At 31.9% G+C, this 24,778-nt stretch overlaps 3 protein-coding genes and 1 non-coding gene across 4 annotated transcripts; 1 reads left to right on the plus strand and 3 right to left on the minus strand.

The window, feature by feature from the left end:
• Nucleotides 1-2,389: 2,389 nt before the first annotated feature.
• LOC130980723 (uncharacterized) lies at nucleotides 2,390-4,247 on the minus strand. The gene is made up of 3 exons (XM_057904373.1): nucleotides 2,771-4,247; nucleotides 2,564-2,653; nucleotides 2,390-2,448 (listed from the first exon to the last, which is right to left on the minus strand). The coding sequence occupies exons 1-3, from the start codon at nucleotides 4,245-4,247 to the stop codon at nucleotides 2,390-2,392; spliced, it is 1,626 nt and encodes a 541-aa protein (XP_057760356.1).
• A 7,055-nt stretch (nucleotides 4,248-11,302) lies between these two features.
• On the minus strand, nucleotides 11,303-14,095 carry LOC130979744 (uncharacterized). Its single transcript, XM_057903271.1, has 2 exons — nucleotides 13,228-14,095; nucleotides 11,303-12,316 (listed from the first exon to the last, which is right to left on the minus strand). Exons 1-2 carry the CDS (start codon nucleotides 13,797-13,799, stop codon nucleotides 11,902-11,904), a joined length of 987 nt encoding a protein of 328 aa, XP_057759254.1. The 5' UTR covers nucleotides 13,800-14,095; the 3' UTR covers nucleotides 11,303-11,901.
• A 112-nt stretch (nucleotides 14,096-14,207) lies between these two features.
• TRNAG-GCC (transfer RNA glycine (anticodon GCC)) lies at nucleotides 14,208-14,278 on the plus strand. Its single transcript has one exon. It is a non-coding gene; the product is annotated as a tRNA-Gly (tRNA).
• Nucleotides 14,279-15,012: 734 nt separating this feature from the next.
• On the minus strand, nucleotides 15,013-23,528 carry LOC130979849 (uncharacterized). The gene is made up of 5 exons (XM_057903393.1): nucleotides 22,966-23,528; nucleotides 22,501-22,683; nucleotides 16,998-17,666; nucleotides 15,830-16,118; nucleotides 15,013-15,491 (listed from the first exon to the last, which is right to left on the minus strand). Exons 1-5 carry the CDS (start codon nucleotides 23,398-23,400, stop codon nucleotides 15,457-15,459), a joined length of 1,611 nt encoding a protein of 536 aa, XP_057759376.1. The 5' UTR covers nucleotides 23,401-23,528; the 3' UTR covers nucleotides 15,013-15,456.
• Between the last annotated feature and the right edge of the window lie 1,250 nt (nucleotides 23,529-24,778).

Raw genomic sequence — 24,778 nt, forward strand, 5'->3', positions numbered from 1 at the left:
TCTCTTTGTGTATTTGTGTCTGTATTCATGTATTTAAAAGACAATAAACAAAGGCAGTTTAATAACATACACATGTAAAAAATTATATTATATTATGTCTCATATGTGTGATGTATCTTATTTTATTGGTTTAATAAATATTTAATTAAATAATAAAATAAAGAATGTTGTATGGTTATTTAAAAATGTAACCAATTTGATGAAAGCTAATCTTTATGAAAAAAAAATCAGAATTCAGTCCTTTTTTCTTACTAATAAAATATTTTTTTTTTACTTGTCATCAATAACTTAATTGAAAAAAGAATTAAAAAGACAAAAAAAAAAATAAACAAAGTGAATCTTTTCTAATACTGTTATCATCATGAATTAAAATTAATAACTTTTTTTATTTTTATTTGTGATAATCATAAATTTTAAGATTATTTGTTGTATGAATGATTATTTTATGATGTACACTAGAAATTATATATTGAATTTATATGGGGTATTAGAGTTTTTAGGTTATAAAATTTGTGATTGCCCATAAAAATAATTTTTTTACTGCAAAATTAATATTGCATGAAATTTATAATTATAAGAACTTGTAATTATATTTTCAGTTTACATGTTTTCGTGCATAATTGTTTATTGCAAGATATTTATATGATTATAATAGATTACAATGTTTGCACATATATATGATGAATGTTATATGAATTAAATGGTCAAGGCATGCAATATTAGTTTTATTAAGTTACGCTATGCTATTATGCTTGCATATCCTATTTGAATACATAATTGACCATTATGAAGAGTAGATTTTGCTTTCTTTAGTAATTACATATTTAGTAAATGAATGTATATTCAGTATGATTTTTGTCTTTTATTTTCGTAACAATAAAAAAAAGTTTTGTACTAAAATTTTGAGATTTGTAAATCACTAAAGTGATCAAATTTAAAAGTTTTAGTTAATTTCATGTTTATAATTTTATGTTCAATTACATATAAAATCAATGTTAAATAATAATTATTTATATGTTAATTGAAACTTATTGTTACAAGATATTTAAGAATTATCCAAAGATTGATTAGTTGATCTTATAATTAATGAATATGATGGTAAGCATATATGTGTACTAGTACTAGTATCTAAATATCCAAACATATTAAATATTTTTAATTGGTACATGTATATTGGATAAATAAAGTTACATTGTTAGCATCATTGTGTTATTATATATTGATATATTACCTAAAGAAGAATATTAATATACTTTAAATGTTTTTATGAATGTTCTTTAAATTTGATTAATGTGTTATCTTATGACTCAAAGTGTTAATATTAAGTATGTATTAATTGCAGCAATAATTCTTTCTATGCATTGTATTTGCATGCTACATCTGTTCTAATATTTAATGGTTTGAATTTTTCTGATTGGTCTGACAAGTCCAATTTTACCTTGGTGTATTGGATCTTTATTTGGCACTTCAAATTCACATACCTGTTGCTAAAATTGTTCTTAGTAACAATGAAGAAAAATCTCATTATAAAGCTTGGAAAAAGTTAAACAAAATATCTTCATGCAAATGAGCATAGCAAATAGCATCAAGTCAGCTCTTTTCAAGACTGATAATGCTAAAGAATTTATGAAGCTTGTAGAAGAGCGCTCCTAAAATACTGATAAGTCTCTGGTTGGAATATTAATGGATACCAAGGTTGCGAGAACCGGACCGGTCATCGAACCGGTCAAGTGACTGGTTCAATGGTTCAATGGTTCAACCGGAGTTGAACCGTGGTTGAACCGGTTTAATTAAATATATAATAAAATTATAAAAAAAAATCAAAACATAATTTTAAAAAGTTAAATGCAATAATTTTTAAACTAATAAGATTCAAAATTTAATAATTTCACAAAATAAACAATACATAATTCATCATTAAAAGGTCAAAGACAACTTCAAATGTCAAAGTTTATAACTAAAGAAATTAAAACGCACATAAATGACAAACATAATGTTTTGCAACCAAAAGAAACAATATTCAACAAATAATACTTCAACTAAACAAAGACACTAGAAGTCATAATCATCATTAAGTGTTCCGATGTCTCCATCATAAACAGGTAATCCAAAGCCAGCATCTTCAGAAATAGTATTTGAGGATTCAATTACAACATCAGGCATATCCACTTCAACTTCCATGTCTCCACCATCTAATAAAATGGAAAGAGAACGCAATAAGAAATCAATATTGATGACATGTATCTTTATGGAAGGAAACAAAGTTTGCTATGTCACTCACCATTAGGATAGGAAGGCATAGCATTATCAGTGTATATTAAACTTTCAATGCCTTCAACATCTCCATTAGTAAATTCAGGATCATCCTCATCTGCCATTACCCAAAAATCTACCGTGTCAATGCTTTGAATGTCAATTGGATCATAATTCCTCTTCTTTCGATGCAACCTAGATTGAAGGCGTAGGTTATAGGTGACATAAACAATGTCACTCAGCCTTTGATGCTCTAACCGGTTCCTCCTCTTTGAATGGATTTGTTCAAAAAGGCTCCAGTTCCTCTCACATCCAGATGAAGAAGAGGTTTGATGAAGAAGACGGACTGCCATTTTTTGCAAATTAGGAGCACTCCCACCGTGTAGCCTCCACCATTCACCTACGTAGATACAAAAATCAAATACTTTTAATGTTTATCACCCAACATATTAAAATTTGAAACTAAAGTACTAAACTGAACTTGGATATGAAATAACAAATAAGTCAAATAACTTACCAGGTTCGAGTCTTGATGTCGATCTCTTAGCACTTTCCCTCCCAAAACTTTCTTTACAATCTCGATACAGCTGTATCTCTTGCATTGCAGCAACTGAATCATCACAAAGTGTTTCAACATCAAGCAAATCAAGTAAAGATCTCAAAACATTTGCCTTCTCAACAAAACCCTCACTATAGAAAATGCTTGGATTTAAAAAGTACGCTGCCGCATGGAGATCACGCTTCAAATGCTTATCCCACCTCATTTTCAAGATACTCGTGTATGGCGTATAAGCAGCTTTTCGATTTCTGAACATTGTCTTGATAGCATTTTTTGCTCTTTGCATGCCTTCATACACGATTCCCAAAGAGGGTTTTTCATCAGCATCAACAAGCCTCAACAACTTAATAAGAGGACCAACAATTTTCACAGTGGTAACACAGTCTTGCCAAAACTTACTGTCCAAGACAATTGAACTAACAATCTTTCCATTAGCACTTTTGGATAACTTATGAGAGGTGAAATATTTGTCCACCATCAATGCCTGCAAATCTTCTTTGTGATCATATATACTTTTCAAAGTAATGAAAACAGTGGCAAAACGTGTGACTCCTGGTCGAACAATTTCTGTCCAACTTTTTCGTTTTCTAAGCCAAGACAATAAGATCATATGATTGTAGACAAACACAGTCACTTTTGAAGCACGGGAAGCAAGGTCAGCTATGTGAGGAAGACTTGCAATATCTTTCAAAATAAGATTGATACAATGGGCAGCATAAGGAGACCAAAATATATTTGGGTATTTTTCATGAATAAGTTTTCCAGCAGACACATAATTAGCAGCATTATCAGTGACCACATGCACAATGTTACTAGGCCCAACCCACTCAATAACATCAGCAAACAAATTAAACAATGCATTGGCAGTTTTTATCACATCAGAAGCATCAACAGTCTTAACAAATGACATACCAGCAGGACAATAAACTAGAAAGTTAATTAAAGTTCGTTGCCTTTGATCAGTCCACCCATCTGCCATCAGTGTACAACCAGTGCTTTTCCATGAGCTCCTATACTTTTCAACCAGCAACTGACACTCTCTCTTGAGATCAGCCAGCAAATGAACTCTCATTTCATCATATGACGGTCCCTTGAAACCAGGTCCAATTGCAGCAACACCATCCAATGCAGGTTGGAAGTAAGGTGATTGAATTGCATTGAAAGGAATACGTGCATCAACAATCCACTTGGCAAGTCCCAACTTAGCCTTGTGCACAATTTCTTTACTAGCCAAAACACTTTTCAAAGTTGGTTGAGATCCTGGAGTAGTCCTTTCTTTAAAGTAACTTCCAATTTGTGTAGCAACTACAGCTCTTCTCTTTCCTTTGTCTCCCGTTGTTGTATGAACAGCAACTTGTACAGGGTTAGGCGATTCAGCCTCTTGTGCAGGTGCTTCCCCACCATAAGACTCCTCCTCAAATTTTCTTTTTTCCATCTTATTTTTTTTGTTTTCCATCAGAATCCTTTTGAATTGAAGTTTAACTTCTTCAGTGACCTTGCTACATACTTTAATTTGTCCAGGAATTTTCGCAAGATGATATTTCATCCTATATATCCCCCCTCCATTATAAGTATTCAAACAAAAGATACATGTATATTGTGCCTTATGATTCTTATCATATTTCACAGTGAAATATTCCCAAGCAGGGTCAGATTTTCCTCGAGAAGAACCTGTCTGAGATTCTTGTACAGCATTATGTTGTTGTTGTTGATCATTTTGGGACTGTTCCATCTAAATTCAGAATGCCAGCAACATACAATTTATTCACTTTATTCAACCAAGAACAGAATTTAATCAACCAAGAACACAGAACTTAATCAATTTATTCAACATACAACAGCCTTAATAATTTGAAGCACAGAACAAAAAAAACCAACAAAATTTAATAACAGAGCAGAGTTCATTATTAACAGAGCATAGTTCATTATCCACCCTAACAACCGAAATTAACAATCAAAAATTAACAGAACAGAAATCATTATCAACCAAGAAGTCAAGAACACAGAACTTAATCAAATTATCCAACATACAACAGCCTTAATAATTTGAAGCACAGAACAAAAAAAATAAAATTTAATAACAGAGCTTAACAACCGAGCAGGAAGCACAACCCTAAACCCTAACATCAGAAGCCTTGAACTGGTTCAACCCAGAGGCCAGAACGAACTAACCTCGAAGGAGAGAAGACGACCAGCGACGGTAAGCGAGCACGAAGCAGAGAAGACGACCAGTGATGGACGAGCGACGGTGAGCGACCCTGGAAGCAGAGAAGACGACGAGTGACCCACGACCCGCGAGTCCAGCCTCGACGCAGACAAGACGACCACCTCCGCCGTCTGCAGCTCCGATTAGGGTGGCTGTCTTCGAAACAGAGAAGACGACTAGTGATGGACGAGCGACGGTGAGCGACCCTGGAAGCAGAGAAGACGACGAGTGACCCACGACCCGCGAGTCCAGCCTCGACGCAGACAAGACGACCACCTCCGCCGTCTGCAGCTCCGATTAGGGTGGCTGTCTTCGAAACAAAGGTGAAGGGATTTTGGCTTTAGGTTAGTTTTGGAGATTTGGGGGAAAATGGGAAATGTCGAAGGGAAGGGGGAAGCAGCTTCAGATATTGGCTGTTTTAATTTTTTTTTTTTTAAGTTAATACGACGCCGTTTTCAGGGGGCTGGGAGAGAACCGGCGTTGACAAAAACCGGGCCGGTTCGCCGGTTAACCACCGGTTCGGCCGGTTTTTCCACCGGTTTTTTGCAGGGCGGTTTTCCATGTGGACCGGACCGGCTAGGGGACCGGTTTTCGGTTAACCCGGTTGAACCGGCCGGTCCGGTCCGGTTCTCAGAACATTGATGGATACTTTGACCACCATAAAATTTGATATTTCTCGTACTATGCATGAGCATGTCATTAAAATGACAAATATTAACGCAAGACTTAAGTCCTTGAGAATGGAGGTGAATAAAAACTTTTCCTTGAGAATGGAGGTGAATAAAAACTTTTTTGTGCAGTTCATTTTGAACTCATTATCATATGAGTATGGTCCTTTTCAAATACTATAATACCATAAAGGACAAATAGAATGTGCATGAGTTGCATAACATGTTATTTCAACAGGAAACCAAACTTAAGAATCAAAGAAATCATTCCATCAAGGAGTTGGGAAGAAAGTTAAAAAGATGCATGGAAAGGGAAAGGAAAAAGGGCCATTAAAGACTACTAAGTCCTCTTTTAAAATTTAGAAGACAGTCAAGTGTCATTTATGCAAGAAATTTGAACACTTCCAAAATAATTGTCCTGGTTTGAAAAGAAAGATAATAAGCTTAGTCATGCTTATGTATGTATTGAATTAAACTTTTTTCTTGTAATACAAGGTGGATTGATTTTGGAGGTACAACTCATGTTTCTAAATCGATGCAGGAATTTTTTTCAACTCGAACCATAAAGGTCAAATAAAAAGTTTGTCTACATAAAAAATAAATATAAAACTCTAGTAGAAGCTGTTAGAACTTATCGTTTGATTCTTGACACTAGACATCATTTATATTTGCTAGATATTTTTATGTACCAAGTATTTCTAGAAATTTAATTTAACCAACTTGATGTTGTTGAATACTCTTTTATTTTCGGTAATAGTTGTTTTAGTTTGTTTAAACATAACTATATGATTGGATCAAACATACTTTTTGATAATTTATATAAATTTAATATTGATAATTTATATGTTGAATCAATTATGACTTTGCATCATAAAGTTGGCAGTAAACATGGTTTAGTGAATGAATGTTCTGCTTACTTGTGGCATAAATATTTAAGTCACTTTCAAAAAAAAATTGACAGGTTGATAAAGAATGATATCCTTCTAAATTTAAATTTCATTGATCTTAATATTTGTGTGGATTATATTAAAGGAAAGCAAACAAAACATACAAAGAAAGGAGCCACAAGAAATACCCAACTTTTTGAAATTATACACATTGATATATGTGGACCCTTTGATGTAAACTCTTTCAATAAAAAAAGTATTTTATCACTCTTATTGAAAAACGCATTATATGTGCTTAATACACAATGTCAGGTACACCTCAACGAAATAGTGTATGAGAAAGGCAAAACTATACTTTATTAGAAATGATTAGGACAATAATAATGAATAATACATCGTTACCTATATCATTGTAGATGTATGCTTTAAAAATTGTTATGTATTTATTGAATAAGGTTCCTAGTAAGGCAGTTTCTAAAGCTCCTTAAGTTATGAACCGGCGAAAAGAAACCTAGTTTAAGACATCTACATGTTTGGAGATGTCAAGCAGAAATAAAAGTCTATAATCCACAAGAAAAGAAACTGGATACAAGAACAATTAATGGGTATTTCATTGGTTATCTAAGAAAATCAAAAGGCTACATATTTTATTATCCTACTCATAGTACAAGAATAGTTAAAACTAGCAATGCACAATTCACTGAAAATGGTGAGAACAGTGAGAGTACAACTTCACAAAATGTGGAGATTCAGGAAGTAAGAATACAAGTTCTTTTAATTTGTACTTATATTTCTAGAGTTGTTATTTCGCATGTTATTAAGCCTAATAACAATCAACAGAGACACATTATTGATTCTATTGTTGTTGGACTAAATAACAATCAAGAGAAACAAGAGCTTATTAATTCTATGGTTAAAGAGGATTTGATAATAGAACAATCACAAGAAATGGCATTAAGAAGGTCTCAAAGAAAAAAAAAATCTGCTATTTCTGATGACTATATGGTGTATTTACAAGAGTCAGAAAATGGCTTGAGTGTTGCTAATGATTCAGTTTCTTTCTCACAAGCCATTAATGGTGATAATGTTGATAAATGGTTAGACACCATGAAAGATAAGCTTAAATCAATGGAACAAAATAAAGTATGGGACCTTGTAGAATTACTTAAAAGCATGCAAGAAGTTGGGTGTAAATAGGTATTTAAGACTAAGCGTGACTCTCGTGGCAACCTTAAATGCTACAAGGCTCGTCTTGTTACCAAAGATTTCACTAAAAAAGATAGCATTGATTACAGGAAGACTTTCTCACCAGTTTCTAGAAAAGACTCTTTAAAAATTATCTTAGCTTTAGTGGCTCATTATGATTTAGAGTCACACCAAATGAATGTAAAACCCGTCTTTCTTAATGGGGATTTAGAGGAAGATATTTACATGGATCAACATCAGAATTTTTAGTTGAACGAAAAGAACACATAGTGTGTAAACTTAAGAAATCACCGTATTGACTTAAATAAGCATCTCGCTAATGATTTATCAAATTTAATGATACCATTTTGTCTTTTGGATTTAAGAAAAATACCGTTAATCGGTGTATATACTTGAAGGTCAGTGAGAGTAAATTCATTGTTTTAGTTCTATATATTGATGATATTTTGCTTGCATCTAATGACCTTAGTCTATTTAGAGAGACTAAGAAATTTCTCTCTCTAATAGCTTTGAAATAAAAGATATGAATGAGGCAAGTTACGTGATTGGAATAGAAATATTTCGAGATAAATCAAAAGAACTATTAGGATTATCTCAGAAATCATATATTAATAAAGGATTAGAAAGATTTAGAATGACACAATGCTCGGCATCACCCATACAAGTTTAGTCTCATGCAATGTCCAAATAATGATTTGGAACAGAAACAGATGGAAGGAATTTTATATGCATCTGTTGTTGAGAGTTTGATGTATGCTCAGACTTGCACAAGGCTAGACATTAGTTTTGCAGTTGGTATGCTTGGTAGATATCAAAGTAACCCAGGATTGGATCATTGAAAAGCTGCAAAAAAAAGTTTTAAATTATTTGTAAGGGACAAAAGAACACATGCTTACTTATAGGAGATCTGGTCACCTTGAAGTGATTGGATATTCAGATTTAGATTTTGCTGGTTGCATAGATTGAGAAAATCTACTTGGAGAAGCAATATCATGAAAGAGTGTAAAGCAGTCAATAATTGCTACTTCTACAATGAAACCTTAATTTGTGGCATGCTTTGAGACCATGGTTCAAGCTAAGTGGTTGCGGAACTTCTTTCAAGGCTTGGAATTATTGACAGTATTGCTTGGCCGTTGAAAATTTATTGTGAAAATTCTGTAGCAGTTTTCTTTTCTAAAAACAATAAGTATTCTAAAGGTGCTAAGCATATGGAATTGAAATACTTTGTCTTTAAAGAAAAAGTTCAAAAATAAAGAGTATCAATAGAGCACATTAACACCAATATTATGGTTGTTGATCCTTTGACCTAATGGTTATCGTCCAACATATTTACTAATTATGTTGAAAGGATGGTTATTATTATTGAGTGATACTACGTGTACAAATCTTTTTGTAACCAAGTCCAACCAAGTTAGTACAAAGCTCAGCAAAAAAAAAAAAGCATGCATACGTCACACAAATTCTTGTTGGAAAGCACAAAACTTATTGATATAGCACATAAATTTTCGAAATATAACACACAAAATTTTGCACATAGCACACACTTATCGATATAGCATACAAATTTTTACACATAACATACATATTTTTGCACATAGCACACAAATCTTTGCACATAACACAAATTTTTGCTGCAATGTATTTTGTTAGTTAGGTGAGTCAATGTTATGGGTATGTAGTCTTCCAAAAATTTTTATGCTGTACATAAAAAATTCCATGCTATGCAACAAGATTTTTGTGTTCATATGTTGTGCGTATTTCATTAGTTAAGTGTCAATGTTCAGAAAATTTTTGTGTTGTATACTAAAATTTGTGTGATATGCACCAAAATTTATGTGTTGTGTATCAAAATTTCTGTGTTCTAGTTTTTTGAACATTTATAAGAAAAGAAGAAAATGAAGACGACGAGGATGATGATAATGATAATAAAAGAGGATGAGGAGGAAAAAAGAGAAGAAATTAAACTACAACAACATCAAGAAAAAAGAAGAGCGGTGGTGACAACGACGATGACGATGGCAATGGTAGCAGTGATGACGACAATGACGTGAAGAAGGAAGAAGGAACCTAAGAAGAAGAAGCAGCAGCAATGATCGTTAAAGGAGAGAGAAGTGGCACGCTAATAGGTTTTTATTTTTAAACAACTTGGTTAAACTTGGTTACTCAAAATATTTGGACACCTAACATTTTTATTATGAGTTTATAAGATCAATGTATGTTTAATAAAGTTTATGTTGTATAAATATTGACATTTTGAGCTCACATAAATTAATATTTTTGTATTACCTGATTTTTCAATTTGTTATATACATAATAGAATTAGAATACTCAGGTATTGTCTTACAATGAAGATATTATTGTTGGACTAATTATATTATATACTTTCTGATTATGACTCACGTTAAAAATGTTGCTAACTTTGTAGTACATAAAAAGGATTATGTCGATTAGATGACGTACAACTGCTATGACTCATGTTAGTTCTATTTTTATCATGATAAATTAAGTTATGCATGTAATTGCTTAAAAATGTGCATTATGATAAATGTATTTCTTAAACTATCAATTGAAATAACAACACATGAGCCAAGTAAGAGAATGTAAGAAATTATATTATATTATGTCTCATATGTGCGATGTGTCTTATTTTATTAGTTTAATACATATTTAATTAAATAATAAAATAAAAGAAGTTTTATGGTTACTTGAAAATGTAACCAACTTAATGAAAGTTGATTTTTATAAAAAGAAAATCATAATCAATCCTCTCTTTCTACCAATGAAGTCTTTTTTTTTACTTACCATCAATAACTTAATTGAAAAAAGAATTAAGAAGGCAAAAAGATAGATAAAATAAATTCTTTCTAATATCATTATCATCGTAGATCAAGATTAGTAATTCTTCTTATTTTTATTTGTGATAATCATAATTTCAAGATCCTTTATTATATGAATGATAATTTTATGATGTACACTAGAAATTTTATATTGAGTTTACAACACAATCATGTCGCATAAATCAAATATACTTTACACTTGCAGGAACATAAACAACTTCGAAAATTAGCAATCGTGATGGAGATTCTAAGCAAAAATGAAAGAATTTGGCACACTACTTTCCTGATATATCTATATGTGTGGTGATTTTATGAGAGAACAGACACTTGAATGCCAAAAATAACAGAAGTATTGTTCCACTAGGCATGGCTACTACTTACTACATAAGATCAAGTGAAGTCAAAATAACCTGTTATAGATTACATCCGAGTTTGAGACCATGTATATATAAATCTCTTAATAATATGTTAAGCATATAAGAAAAGTGAAAATCTGCACCTTAAAAACTAGCTACTGAGAGAAAGAAACACTCTCCTAAATACAACATCAAGTATTCCATACTACGTGATGTGAGACTCTGGACACAATCACACAACACAATACCTAAGTCACTAACATAATATTTTCTACGGTTTTCTTAGTAATCCTCTTCTTTTATCTGGATTTAGAACGGGTAAGTAAAACTGTGCAATGAAGTTTAACATGGTCAGAGTCAGGGGTTCAATTACTTGAGATTTTGAAATACTGGAACCAAAAAAGCGAAAATAAAGTGGAGGTTCTTGTTCATTAACACCACATACATATCATATAGGATAAATAGATAGAGAATTGGTATTCAGAAATTTGAGTTCATGGGACAATCACTGACATGAAAATTAGATCAAAGGATATTTATCAAAGGCATCTTAGATAGCATAAACCAATCAAGGAGTTCTGACTACCACAACAACCACCCAAGAGGTCAAAAGTCAAAACTCTTTTGTGTTAGCATATCATTGATTATAACAAAGAAAATTTAAAAATTTATGAAGTCAATTTTAAACTCAATCAATTTTCCCTCCACAAATAAAGGATACATCCGGTAATCTTACCTAAACCAAGACATTAAAGACATCAGGAGAAAGGTTGGTTGCAGATAGCACTGTTTAATATTGATTTTGAAAATTATTGAACTAGTAGGCTCTGTTATGCAAATATACATTCATAAAAGTACTCGAGGAAAAGAGTGTATAACAAAACCTCACCAACTCTCTGTGTTGATAGAGGAAGATAAAATATTTCATTTCAATTTGAAGGGCTCAAACCTTTTCTGAGATTTCTGAGGACACTCCACATGAATGTGGAAACAAGGAAAAGGATGATACCGGTAACAATCGCATACTTCAGACCAAGGTTCATTAGCAAATTTACCAGAAGCCCTGCAAAGACAACGCCGAAGAAATTCGCAGATACACCAGACCAAAATGGCATATCAAGGATGGATGCTATAATGGCCCCGGACCATGCTCCTGTTCCAGGAAAAGGAACTGCTACAAACAGCATTAGACCAAGCCACTTAAACTCCTGGACTGGACCGGCTTTCTCTTTGGCATTCTCAAACAGCATGTCAAGGAATCGTGAAGCGGTAGAGCTCCTCGCAGCAAGGAATGATGCAAACTTTTTAAGGTAGAGTATGATGAACGGCACAGGGACCATGTTCCTACATCAATGGCAATAAAGCTTGTTCAGTAAACAATGTAGGTACTCCCAGCATTACCAAAAGTCAGTTTTTTTTTTTTTACCTTTGACAGAAGAAAAACATTTCGTTCATAGAAATAGCCAAACAACACTTACAGAGCAGAGATAACTTAGATCTAAATCTAAAGAACAAGATGAGATATGTTCTATGTTGAACTATAAACTGAGAGTGAGTCAAAGTAAGTTACGGCAACAGGTATTGACTATTGCGGCAGCATATCCTAAACTCCCAAACCCATGTTTTGACTATTAAAATCTTCTCTAGAAGAATAAAATAAAATTACCAGAGACAATATACACTCAAATATAACTGTTCAACATGAGGGTGCAAACACCTCTTGTATCAGAATCAATATCACACTAAAGCGAACAATACACATTCATTCAAGAAATACCAATGAGAAATTCCAGAATGGCGAGTTAAATTTAACAATGGCCACAGGTTGAAGAAGACTGAGAAAAAAGGAAAGAAAGAAAAAAAAAAGATGAGTGATGTAAATGTGATTGTGTATTCTGATTCTCAGTCAATGAGTGTAGTTATAGAGATGGATTATATAGAGCTAAGAATAGCTTACTCAACGAATGACTCACACTAACTACCAATAACTGTCATAACAAAACTCTAACAATTCCTAACTAACACTCCTATTGTTATCCTTTTAACAAGTAATAGCAAATAAGTTGCATATGTGGAGGAAACTTCATGAATATCTCGAATCACAATTCATCCAAACAACCATGACAAATTCTAGAAAGCTTCTTAACAGCAACAAGGGTTACGTAATAGGAGTGAATCTCAAGAATATTTAATAGTACAGTCACTATGGCTTCGCAATGCAGAAATTATATAATCTCATGGAAAAAAGGACTAACCCAAGAATGGACAAAAGCGTTAAAGTGAAAGGGCTGAGATTCATCCAGTAACCAACAGGAATAGCCCCACGAAGCTCAAGAACAGGAAGAGTGGCAAGTGTGAACACAACAACCCCATCAGGCAAACCCAATTTCCTCAACCAATTTGCAACCTTTAACCCAAAGCCAGAAGCTTTAATGGAGTCAGAAGCAGCAGCAACAGCAGCATTAGCATCTTTTGAAAAAGAAAACCAAGCCAGTGAGGCAGAAGCCCAAAACAGAACCAGCAAAGCGAATTTCATTGGCTTATCCTCAAAATGCAGAAACTTTTCAATTTTATCATTGGTATCATCCCCATCATCATCTTCCTCCGAAGAAAAAGCACAACCACCCCTTTGGAGCAAGGAAGAAGGAACAGCCGCAAGAGGGGTTCTAACATGAAAAGAAGGTTCAAGGTTAGTACGAGTGTGAGGAAGGAATTGTTTTCCATGTAAGATGAAGGAACGGGCATTGTAAAGTGAAATCCTTTGATAGGGCTTTCTTAAACATAATGGGGAGGTAGATGATGCTAGTGCCAAAGCTGAGGCAGCCATTGAAGACCGATACAAAGATGATGAAGGGTTTTATTGTTTATATGAGATAGGAGAAAGAACAACACTAGAACTAGAGCAGAAACTTGATCATCACATTCTGTGAGTTTTCTCTTTTCTGGGTTAATGCTTAATAGTAACTAACACTCACTATTTACTACCAGTGTGCAAGTGAAATTGCAAAAGTTTTAAGCTTTGAGGGGAACGAAATGATGATAAGATTAAAGCAAGGGACTAATCTTGGTTCGCTCTTCTCAAATTGTCATTAGTAGAAAAAGGTTTGGAGGAAGATAAGGAGAAGAAGGAGTTAACGAGGTTACAAGGGGACAGTGACACAAAAACGGAGCACTTAACGAGGTTTTACTCTTTGGTAACAAATATTTATCTTTTGTCTTTCATAGATTTTCAAAAGCACCAGTGGTCTAGTGGTAGAATAGTACCCTGCCACGGTACAGACCCGGGTTCGATTCCCGGCTGGTGCAGACCGATTTTCTTTTTTAGCCTTTACACTGCGGCTACTAATTCAAAGTCGAACTTATATCAACAAAACTCTTGTTGCATATATAATTGGAATATTTCAACACAATATGGGTGTGTATTCTAAATTCGATCTTGGTCTACGGATATTAGCTAATAAAGTTTTGTCTTCATTGCATAAAACTAGTTTCTAGAGAGAGTAATACATAAAAAGAGAAATTGAAATTTGCGAACCTCTTCAAGGGAGGATTGTTTCTGCGCAAACACAATTTCATTTCTTGTAATCCAAATCCGGCACAAAAGGAAAACATTAAAATTCAATCTCTTTTCCATATCAACTTCTCCTGGAAAGCTTTCATCAAACTCAACCCACCATTGACAAACTCTTAGTGAGTTTGCGGTCGAATCCTTTCGACCCAAGCCAACATTATTCATGTGATCTCTTTTAGATTGTATCAACTCATCCTCCAGCCAACTGGATTCGGTGCAATCCCATATATGATTGATATAATTACTGATTTCCTAGTAGTGAATTCAAATTGCATTCAGCTCTCGTGTAATTTAATCATGCTGTTATGATAATATGGAGAAATCATTACATACTCTTAAAAGCCACAAATTTATTATTTGTATTCACTTGGTGTTGGATCATTTTATTTATTTTTAATTCTTGTAGAGTCTACAAATCATAATCAAATATTTATGATATAGAAAGAAGAGCATCCGCAATTCCGCAGGATATAACAAACTTACTTAATTCTCCTTTTTCACCAAAGTCTGCCTCTAATTTCTGACAAAACTTATATTTACATGCCTTATGAGTTATGACCACTGCCTAGAGAAAAATCACGAATCACCAAAAAAATACTTAAAAAATACAAGGCCTTCAAGCAATACAAAATCCTGAATCCAAATGAAGATCATGCTTATACTTAAATCTAAACCTAATGAAATAGAGAAGTTTCAAACAAAATCTACCATCAGAACCCCCGATGATCCATTGGATGCCATTGATGAATTGATATTGCAGTAATGATGATCTGTTTCATTGCCTACAATAATTTCAATCCTCAGCTTCCAAAGGGCCTTGATGAATTTTGCTTCATAAATGCAATGATCAGTATATACATACGGATAATATAGGCCTTGATGTGCTGCAATAATAATAATAATCATAGGCTTCTCAAATTAAACCTTGTGCCTCAAAGTCTCTTGCCACTGAAAAAAATAAACACAAAAGAAAGCAAATGTTAAGCTAAGGTAAACAAAATATATGGAACAAAAGGTATTCTAATGTGCAATGCAAGCATTCAAGCTAGTATAAGCTTGACATGCAAATTCAGTTAATTATATGTTTGGGAAAGCTAGGGATGCAAAAAATAAGAAAATAATTCATTCTTAGTTGCCAACCAATGTAGGTTGGAAAACAGAACAGAACAACAAATGAGTTGGAAAGCATGTTGATGAGAATGGATCAATTAGGCATGCAGAATTCAAGATTAAACATGAAGAAAGAAAAGAGATAGTCAAAGAAGAAATTGAAGATACATATATACCTTGTGAATAAGGAAGAACAAGGACAACTTGCATGGTGACATTGTTTGGAGGAAGCTGCAAGCGAAGAGGATATAGTTTTCCATTCAATGGACTCCTATTACACACAATGATACCCTCTAGACCTGTCTCTTCCTCAAACTTACGAGTTAGTTCTTCAACTCCATTACCCTTGAAATTCAAGGAATACCCTGCACCTTCATCAGTTACTTCTCCATTGTCTTCAGCAACATGGTAGTATATGGTTCTACCTTCCACCTTGGGTGACGACCCGCCACTCATATTACTCCACTGATCAAAAACCAAACATGAATGTTAGCAAAAACCGGAAGCAATACAATACAATCAAACAAATTCTTATAACTAGCTAGCTAGGTACCATTTACATCAAAATGCATAATTTTCGTGATTGTTCTTCATCTTTATGTAATAATAATTTATGCGTGGAGACATCTATATATAATTTAGAATATAGTGTTTCGATCCCACTAGAAACTAACTAGGAATGAGTTAATTTGGAGTCCATTAGTTGAAAAATAAATTTATTATAAAAAAAACCTCCATTACTTTAATTTTTTTAATTTTAAAATTAAAAATAAAAGAGAATTGATTATTTAGTTATATCCCTATTTGATTTCCTAAATTTTTTCATAATTTTATTATCTAATCAGAAACAACCATGCTAAGTATATATCGAAAATAAGTTATTTTTATAGAATACACATTAAAAAATAAATTAAATAAAATATATTTATAATAAATATATAATAACTAATTTGATAATCGAATTTTAATACATAAATAGTATTTTGAATAAGAAATAATACTTGAAATGCGTGTTTCCAAAGTAAAATTCATAACTTTAAGTACTTGACGCATCTATTATTACATAAAAAATAATAACAAACAAGAAATAATGTAATTTTTTAATATAAATATATATAAAAAGTAAAAAAAAATCATATATACGGTATTACGGAATAAAAAATGACTAACCATTAGACACAAAATTAAGCTTACAAATAACATTTTCCATATAAAAATCTTATATAACTCATACACAAAGCAAAGACTTCTCTCATGATTTAATAACTTTTCACAAAAATGAAATAAAATTTAACCAATTCCAACAAAAAAAAGATTTTGCAAGTTGAAACTTAAAACTCATACCTGCCTCAAGAAGGTTCCAGACTTGGCGTGCTTACGAGATGACGGGGCGTTGCTCATTCCAAACCTCTCATCAAGATTCTCCTCCTCCTCCTCCGCCCTCGGCAACGGCGGAGCAGAAGGCTGCTTGAGATTCTCCAGCACCGCCGCCATCTCTTCATTCTTCTGAGTCGTCGGAGAGTGACGAACATGAATCTCCACCACATCAACATCCCAAAGAACCCAATCCTGTGTGGCCGTCCTATGCGGAATATCATGAGTCACGGAGTTCCTCCACGGAGGAACACCACCATTTGCCCTCAAAAAGTTCCCATAGCGCGTCTTCAGCTTCACGCGCCCACCGTCCTTAACCGGTTCCCATTCAACTGAAGAGTCCAATCTGGAAGGTAGCGTCTGGAGAACCTTCCTCCCCGTCATGCCAAGGAGGAACGGGTTTGTTGAGGCGGTTAGGTACTTTCCGTAACAGCTTTTGAGGCGGATTATGTTGTCGTAACTGTCCACGTACTCTACGTGCCACCTGGCACTCTTTGAGGCACCGTTGCGGTCCTGCGTAACGGTTTCCTCGTCGTCCTCCGCTATGAGATACTTGTCATGGTGGCTGCGGAGGCGCACCGCCTTTGCGTGCCGGAAGAAATCCATGCCGTTTCGGAATTTGTTGTTTGAGGTCGTTTTCTGCATGTTTGTGTTGCCGCAGTTAATACTTAATATATATTGTTGTTGAAATTAAAGGAAAATAAGTAAGTAGTAATGAGTTTGTTCTTGTTTTCTTTTGCTGTGAATGAAGTGAAAGGTCTTTTTTGTGGTTTTGGAGGTGAGAAAAGAATGATGAGTTGCTTTAAAATGGCAACTGGTGTGAGTATTTATGGGTTGCAAAACACGATGATGTGGCACTAATAATAAGAGGATGAATTTATTGATCTTCACTATTTAGTTATTATTATTTAAAAATATAAATTAAAAAGATGTTAATAAAATATTAGATTAATAATTAAAAGTAATGATAAAAAATAAATTTTATTATTTTTAGATATTTTTCTAATAATAATGAAATATTTGGTATTGTAGATTTAACATACATTAATTAATTAATCTGTCAAAGATTCATTAAAATAATTTTTAGTGTAAATATAATTTTAAAATAGTAATGAATATTTTTTTATAATTTTTATTTTAACAAAATTATTTTAATTTATTTTATGCTTAATTTATTTAAACGAAATAAAATATAATAAAATACCGATTAAAACTGTAATTCAATGAAGATGTGAACCATTTTATTAATTTTTTATTTTAACAAAAGTGACTAGTTCATGGCTCATGCTTTGTGAAATAATTAATTTTTTAAATAATGTTAAAGTGAATATTTAAGCTATTTATTTGTGTTTAATAATTCTTACTAGGCAGTCAAACTATTCCTAAAATGAAATATTTATTAAACAACAAAAAATATTTATTTATTGGATTTAATTGCTAAAGTTATAAAATATACTTAAATTTTACGTTGAGATTAAAAATATGGATTTAAATTTTATGAATAATTTTAGTATAAATGTTCTTTAACATGTATTATCAGTTATCACATAAAAATTAACTACCAACTAATTTAAAAATCTAAGACAACATTTTAATTGAATAACTTAAGTAATCAAGATATAACATTTAAACTCTTACATTAGTATCCATTTTAGTAGCACTGCTTTTTTTTTTTTTTCTTAATTCCAGTAGTGGTGTGTGCACCGTAATTTTTTATTCATGGTAAAAGTATATGTGCCAGGTTTGAGGATGTTTATGGGTGCACATGTGGTGAAATAAGAAACAGTCATAGGTGGCAACTGAAAGACACGGTTGGGTCATTACACGTGCAGATCGGGTATTTCCATCTTCCTTCATTCAATTCAAGTTCCGTGTGGTGCGACGCAATATTATCCTCACAAGGCTTGGCACAGTATACCGTTTCATTCTTATTCCGAATTCTAGAGAGAAAGGTGTGCTACTTTTTCTTTTCCCTTAAATGTTGGTTTAATTCGTATTAAATAAAATAATATAAATATAAGTATAAATGGAAATAAAGCTAGGACTTAGGACAAGGTTGTTCATTCATTTGTAGCGGTAGGGATTGGAGACACTCTTGATCAGGCAGAGTTAGGAAAAATGACTTTCTCAGCCTAAACATTTATAATTTTATATGGAGGTGCTTTGGATCTAGTTAAAAACCTCTTTCAGGAAATCATTAGGTATAGCTGGAAGCCAGATACCATACTTAACTTTTAAGTCTATATATGAATTTTAATATGATTATGATAGCTATGGTGATTATATAAGTATGGTTAAAATTAAAGTTACATTTTTTTATATATTTTGATAATATTTTTTTAAATAATATGTTTTTAAAAACACTGTTTAATAATAAAAAAATTATTTTAGTTTTAATAATAATAATTCATTTTTAAAATACTATGGTAAATATAGTTACTGAAACATATGACACTAATAATTACTTCTATAAATCAAGTTAATGCGAAATTTCTAATATAGTAAAATTAATTTTATTTTATTTTGGATGACAAATTCATTTATAAGAGTGAGTTCATCAATTGAGTTTTTATTGGGTGAAACTAAATTTGAAAAACTTTATCTAATTCCAACATAACCCATAATGCCATATAGATGATAGGTTACATATTTTAACAGAGACCAATTCAGTGGAGCCCAAACCAACTCATATTTATTTATTATTATTTAATTAGGCCCCATGACCCCAAAAAAGTGTAAGATAGGATTGGTGAGTCAGCCCAATTCAATAAACGGTCAATCTTGGATATCCTGTACTATAATGGTATCCACTATCCAATGAACCAAAACAAATTAAAGTGCTGTTTTTGTCGCTGTCTGGCGTATTTGATAATCCCAAAGAAAGAAACCTAGAAGGAGGGAGAATTAAAATGGTATGCCAGTGGCAACTTATGGTATGGCTTATGGTTGCTTCTAGGGTATAGCCGCAACTAAAAAATTAAGGAAAAGGGATAAAGAAAGAGACATATGACTAATGAAAGACCAACACAAGAACGGATCGGAAGGAAGACAAAGAAACAACAATAATACTTGAGGCAGAAGCTATGGACATTTTTCTCATGACTATTAATTAATGCATTGGAAACCATGAGACTAACGTTTGCATGCCATGTCCTCTGATAAACACAAATGGACAATCTTGCACCAAATTTTTCTTTCTAGAGAGAACATACAATTTCTGATATTTTATTTATCCACATTTTATTTTATTTTATTCTAATATATATAGGATAGATAGTATTGATCAACACTTTGTACACTCCCAAAGCCAACCCTTATCCCATTTTGTTTCTTTCTATTGATTCCATTTCTTATAGCATGTATTACTAATCGTTATGCATAAATTATAAAAACATTTAATTTAAATACACATCTATATATCCTTTCTAGTTGGTCCAAAAATAATATTTATGATCAAATTTTATAAATAATATGATTAAATTAGATTTACATTTATAATTAAAATAGAAATAAAATTACAAAAATATAATAATTGTTCAATTTTGGTTTCCAGTAAAAATTTAATTATGTTGTTGTGAAAATTTTAATTATTTTATTATAAAAATTTTCATTATTTTAATGGTTTTGAATATTTTATTGAAAAATGTGTAAAAAACAACACATAAATATTTTATAATAGAAACAAAAAAATAAAATCAGAAACCATAGTAAACAAGTTGTAAGATTTGTTTAAGTGAACTTCTAAGAATTTTTTTTAATTATTTTTTTAAAATTTTATAAAAATAAAATTAATTTTATGTTTAAATATCTTATATAAAAAATTTTTTTATTTGTCAATTATATTTAGGTATAACTATATAAAAGCACTTTTTATTTATTTATTATGTAAAAGTATTTTTTTTAAAAAATCTTTAAAAAAATATAAATTATAACTTTTTTCTTATTTTTCTATTTTTTTATTATTAAAAATATATTATACACACTAAAAAATAAAAAAAAAATTATTAAAAAATTTTTTTTATCAACTTAATGACATCCAAACAAGCATGTAATCATAAGTCATAACCCGTTTTGACGCGTGAATACGCTCTAATCCTTATATGAATTCACAAGAAAACGCCTCTTTAAAAGTTTCGGCCATAGCTGTATAGAGAAATCAGAATTGGTCAAGGTCCTAGCGTTCTCACTTTTAATATTTTTCATCTACCAAAATTGACATGTTGACGTAGACCTATAATAACTTGACAAGTATATACACGCGTAGGACATAGTACTTATACTCTCCTAAGTATTCCATACTAATCGAACTGTTCTTTCCTTTAATTTAATCCGTTTTATAAGAAATTCAAATGCCTTATAGAAAAGATCGAAGAAATGGGCTGCAATACCATAAGTGTGTTTAATTTTTTTGTTTACTCCTTCAAAATCATAATCTAGTTTCCCTAACAAAAGTATACTTCCTTTAATCCTTCTTATTAAGATCAAATATCAAATTAAAGTTGGTGCTGCCGAAAATAAAAGCGTAATAATATATAGTATGTAGAATTAACAATAAGCTTAAAAGAAAATATTATTATTAGAGAGAAAATTAAACGACCCCCTACTTTCGTGTTGCCATCTTAATGGTAGGGCGTCTGTTAGTTTATTAAAGAGTGTGAAAACATTTCGCGTGTGTATGTGTGAATTGTCTTGTGAGGTGACACATTTTTTATAGTGGAGTAAGGTTGGTGAAGACATGAAGCAACATATATAATAACTGTTTCATAATAATCCAACCATATCGCAATCAATTAAATGAAAGATGTGGTTCTTCGGAAGAAATTAAAAAAAGAACCGGTATCTAAGCAGTGTTAGTTTACACAGTTGTATTGTTAGAGAATGTTTAGAGGCGATCTTACCTAAATAGTAAAAAGAGAAAGTTAACTTATGGTAGATGGATTATACTGTGTCTTACGAGTTGGGCCAAATTTTAAAGAAAAGGATTATCTATGATCATGATTCCCGGATGTGAAACATTCACATTTTTAGATGAAAGAGTTATTCCTAGGCTGACACTACATCTACAAGGATTTTCACATATGAATTTATCCGTAAACCTTGCTACTCTGAAAAATATTTAGAAAATTGTTGGTCTGCGTTAATTTTATAGTTAATTTTCTTCTTTTTTTTTTTTTTTGTTTGTCTGTTAAAAATGTTGGTCTATAGAGTTGTCCTTTTCAAAAATCATCAATAATTAATACTTGCCGTGAGTAAATAATGCATGTACCCAATGAAATCATCCTTTTAGAATTTTCAAATCAAATTGGTTAAGGACTTCAAAAGCCCATAATTTCCAAACAATCTCACAACTTATAAAAGTTTTCCATGAAAGGAAAACCAAATAAAGGGGAAATAAAATCAAAATTCAATCAATGAAGAATGGAAAAATCAAACAGCAATTAAATCAACACGTAAAAAAAGTACACGTACGCACCTGACCCAACTTGGAGGCCTGCCTCACTGGCGGAGACTTGAGGGAGAAAACGGACATCGGCGACGGCGGGTCTGAAGGGGCGAAAAACTCATCGGAGAAAGCCAAAGAAGCATACTCATCCACCTCATCATCTTCCTCTTCTTCCGGCAATTCCACGGCCTCAACATCCCATAGGACCCAACCCTGTGTACGTAACAGATAAATTATTTAAGGGAAGATCAAAATTGATAAGAACTACTCGAATTGAACTACTAGTGCCGAAACAGATCCAATTAGGCACCATAATTATAATAATATATGTAAATTAAAAATATTATTTATACACTAAAATTACCTACCAAAAGCAATTTTTATTTATTTTAATGTACACTTAATATGGTTCTATATATAAATACATCGTACTGATTTGAGTTTTGAGTGCAAATGTCGTGAAGTAATAAGATAACAGATTCTGTTTCAACATACACTTGAAATTCCTGAAACAGGGTCGTCGTGAGTGACGGTGTTCCTCCACGGAAGAGTCGCACCGTTCCCTCTGAGAAACTTCCCGCACCAGCTCCGGAGCCTGACCTGGAAACCGTCTCGAACCGGTTCCCACTCGAACTTCCAACTGAGGCTGTTGTCAAACTCTGCCTGGACCACCCTGTTTCCGGTCATCCCAAGGAGGAAAGGGGTTTCCGTAGCGGCAAGATACCTCCCGTGGCAGCTCTTCAGCCGGACGCGGTGACTGCCGCCGCCGCCGTTGATGTCGTCATCATTCACGACTTCAACGATCCATTTGGCCCTTCTTGTGTCGCCTTTTCGGCTCTGGTGGACTTTCTCGAGGTCCCGGTCCGCCACGAGGTACTTGTCGAGGTGGCTACGGAGCTTAACGGCTTTTGCCTTGGTGAAAAACTCCATTAACGGAAAAACGGTTAGGCGAAGCTGGACACTGAGCTATATGGCTATGCGGGAAGTGCGTGACTTTCAATTTTTTCTGTGCCTGTATAACTCCATATATATTATACTCTCCGTGCCATTATTGTTTGATGATGATGTGCTTATTTTAAGCTGACTAACGTCAATACTAATTAAGAGATATTAAATAAGAGAAATCCTAAAAGATTATCGAAAATTTATTATTTTTGGTTATTATATTTAATTATTTATTAATTTAAGTCTTTTTAGTAGAATAATTTAATATATTTTAGTCTGTAAAAAATTAATTAATGGTCAAAAATAATAAATTATGATAACTATTTAGTATTTTTTATTAAATAATTTGAGATAAAATATTGCTGTAATATTTTACTTTTAAATTAAGTTTTAATTTTGTTTTAATATTTGAAATGTTTTATTTCGTTTTATTTTAATTTTTTAGCCATAATTAAAAACTTTTGTTTAAAAAACTTATTTTTTATTTTTTTTATTATTCAGTCATTTTTGCTCTAAAATTACTGCAACTATCATTCTATAATACTAGGGGTCAGTAACATTTGTGATTGGTAGCCATCAACTAGTCATTAATGATAATTTGATGGTGTGAGATTGGTGTGAGATTTCATCTAATGGCTCAGATTTCTCTGCTGGTTACATGCCGGCTAAAATGCAATAAAATTGCTGGCCCCTAGACTTTTTCTTACTACAATTATAATTTTTGTCGTTATCCAAAAATAATATAATGAAAAAAATATTTTTAAAAAAATTTAATTATGACAATATGACCAAAATAAAATATTTAAAATAAAAATAAAATATATCAAATATTAAAAAAATTATAACTTAATCTAAAAGTTACCAATTAAAATAATATTTTATTTAATTATTTTATATATTTGAATAAATTATTTAATATAATACATATTTATATTTTGTTGGCTATTTTATTTTAGTTTATTTATTTATCAATCTATCACTATCATTCTAATTTTACTATTAATAAAATCAATTAAGTAATTTCGTTGTTTATTTGTATATATGTTCTTTTTAGTCACAAAAAAATATATGTTCTTCCTAACGTATTCCTGACATAATGACATTGTCAAGTTTTTATTTTTATTCGTTTTTCACAAACTATATTTTTGGATTACTAATACAATAACAATAATAAAATTTTGTCTTATTAAGTGAAGTTGATTATATAGATCAAACAATAGCTATTAATAAATTTTATTATGTATCATATTTAAAAAGAGATCGTTACTTATAAATTTTGTTTAACTATTTTATAAATTGTCTTCTCAATTTTTTTTTTTTTTTTTTTTACTTTTCATCTCTTGTCTAACTCTCATCTTATCTA

This window comes from Arachis stenosperma, chromosome 5 (assembly GCF_014773155.1).
Source record: "Arachis stenosperma cultivar V10309 chromosome 5, arast.V10309.gnm1.PFL2, whole genome shotgun sequence".
Lineage (NCBI taxonomy): Eukaryota > Viridiplantae > Streptophyta > Magnoliopsida > Fabales > Fabaceae > Arachis > Arachis stenosperma.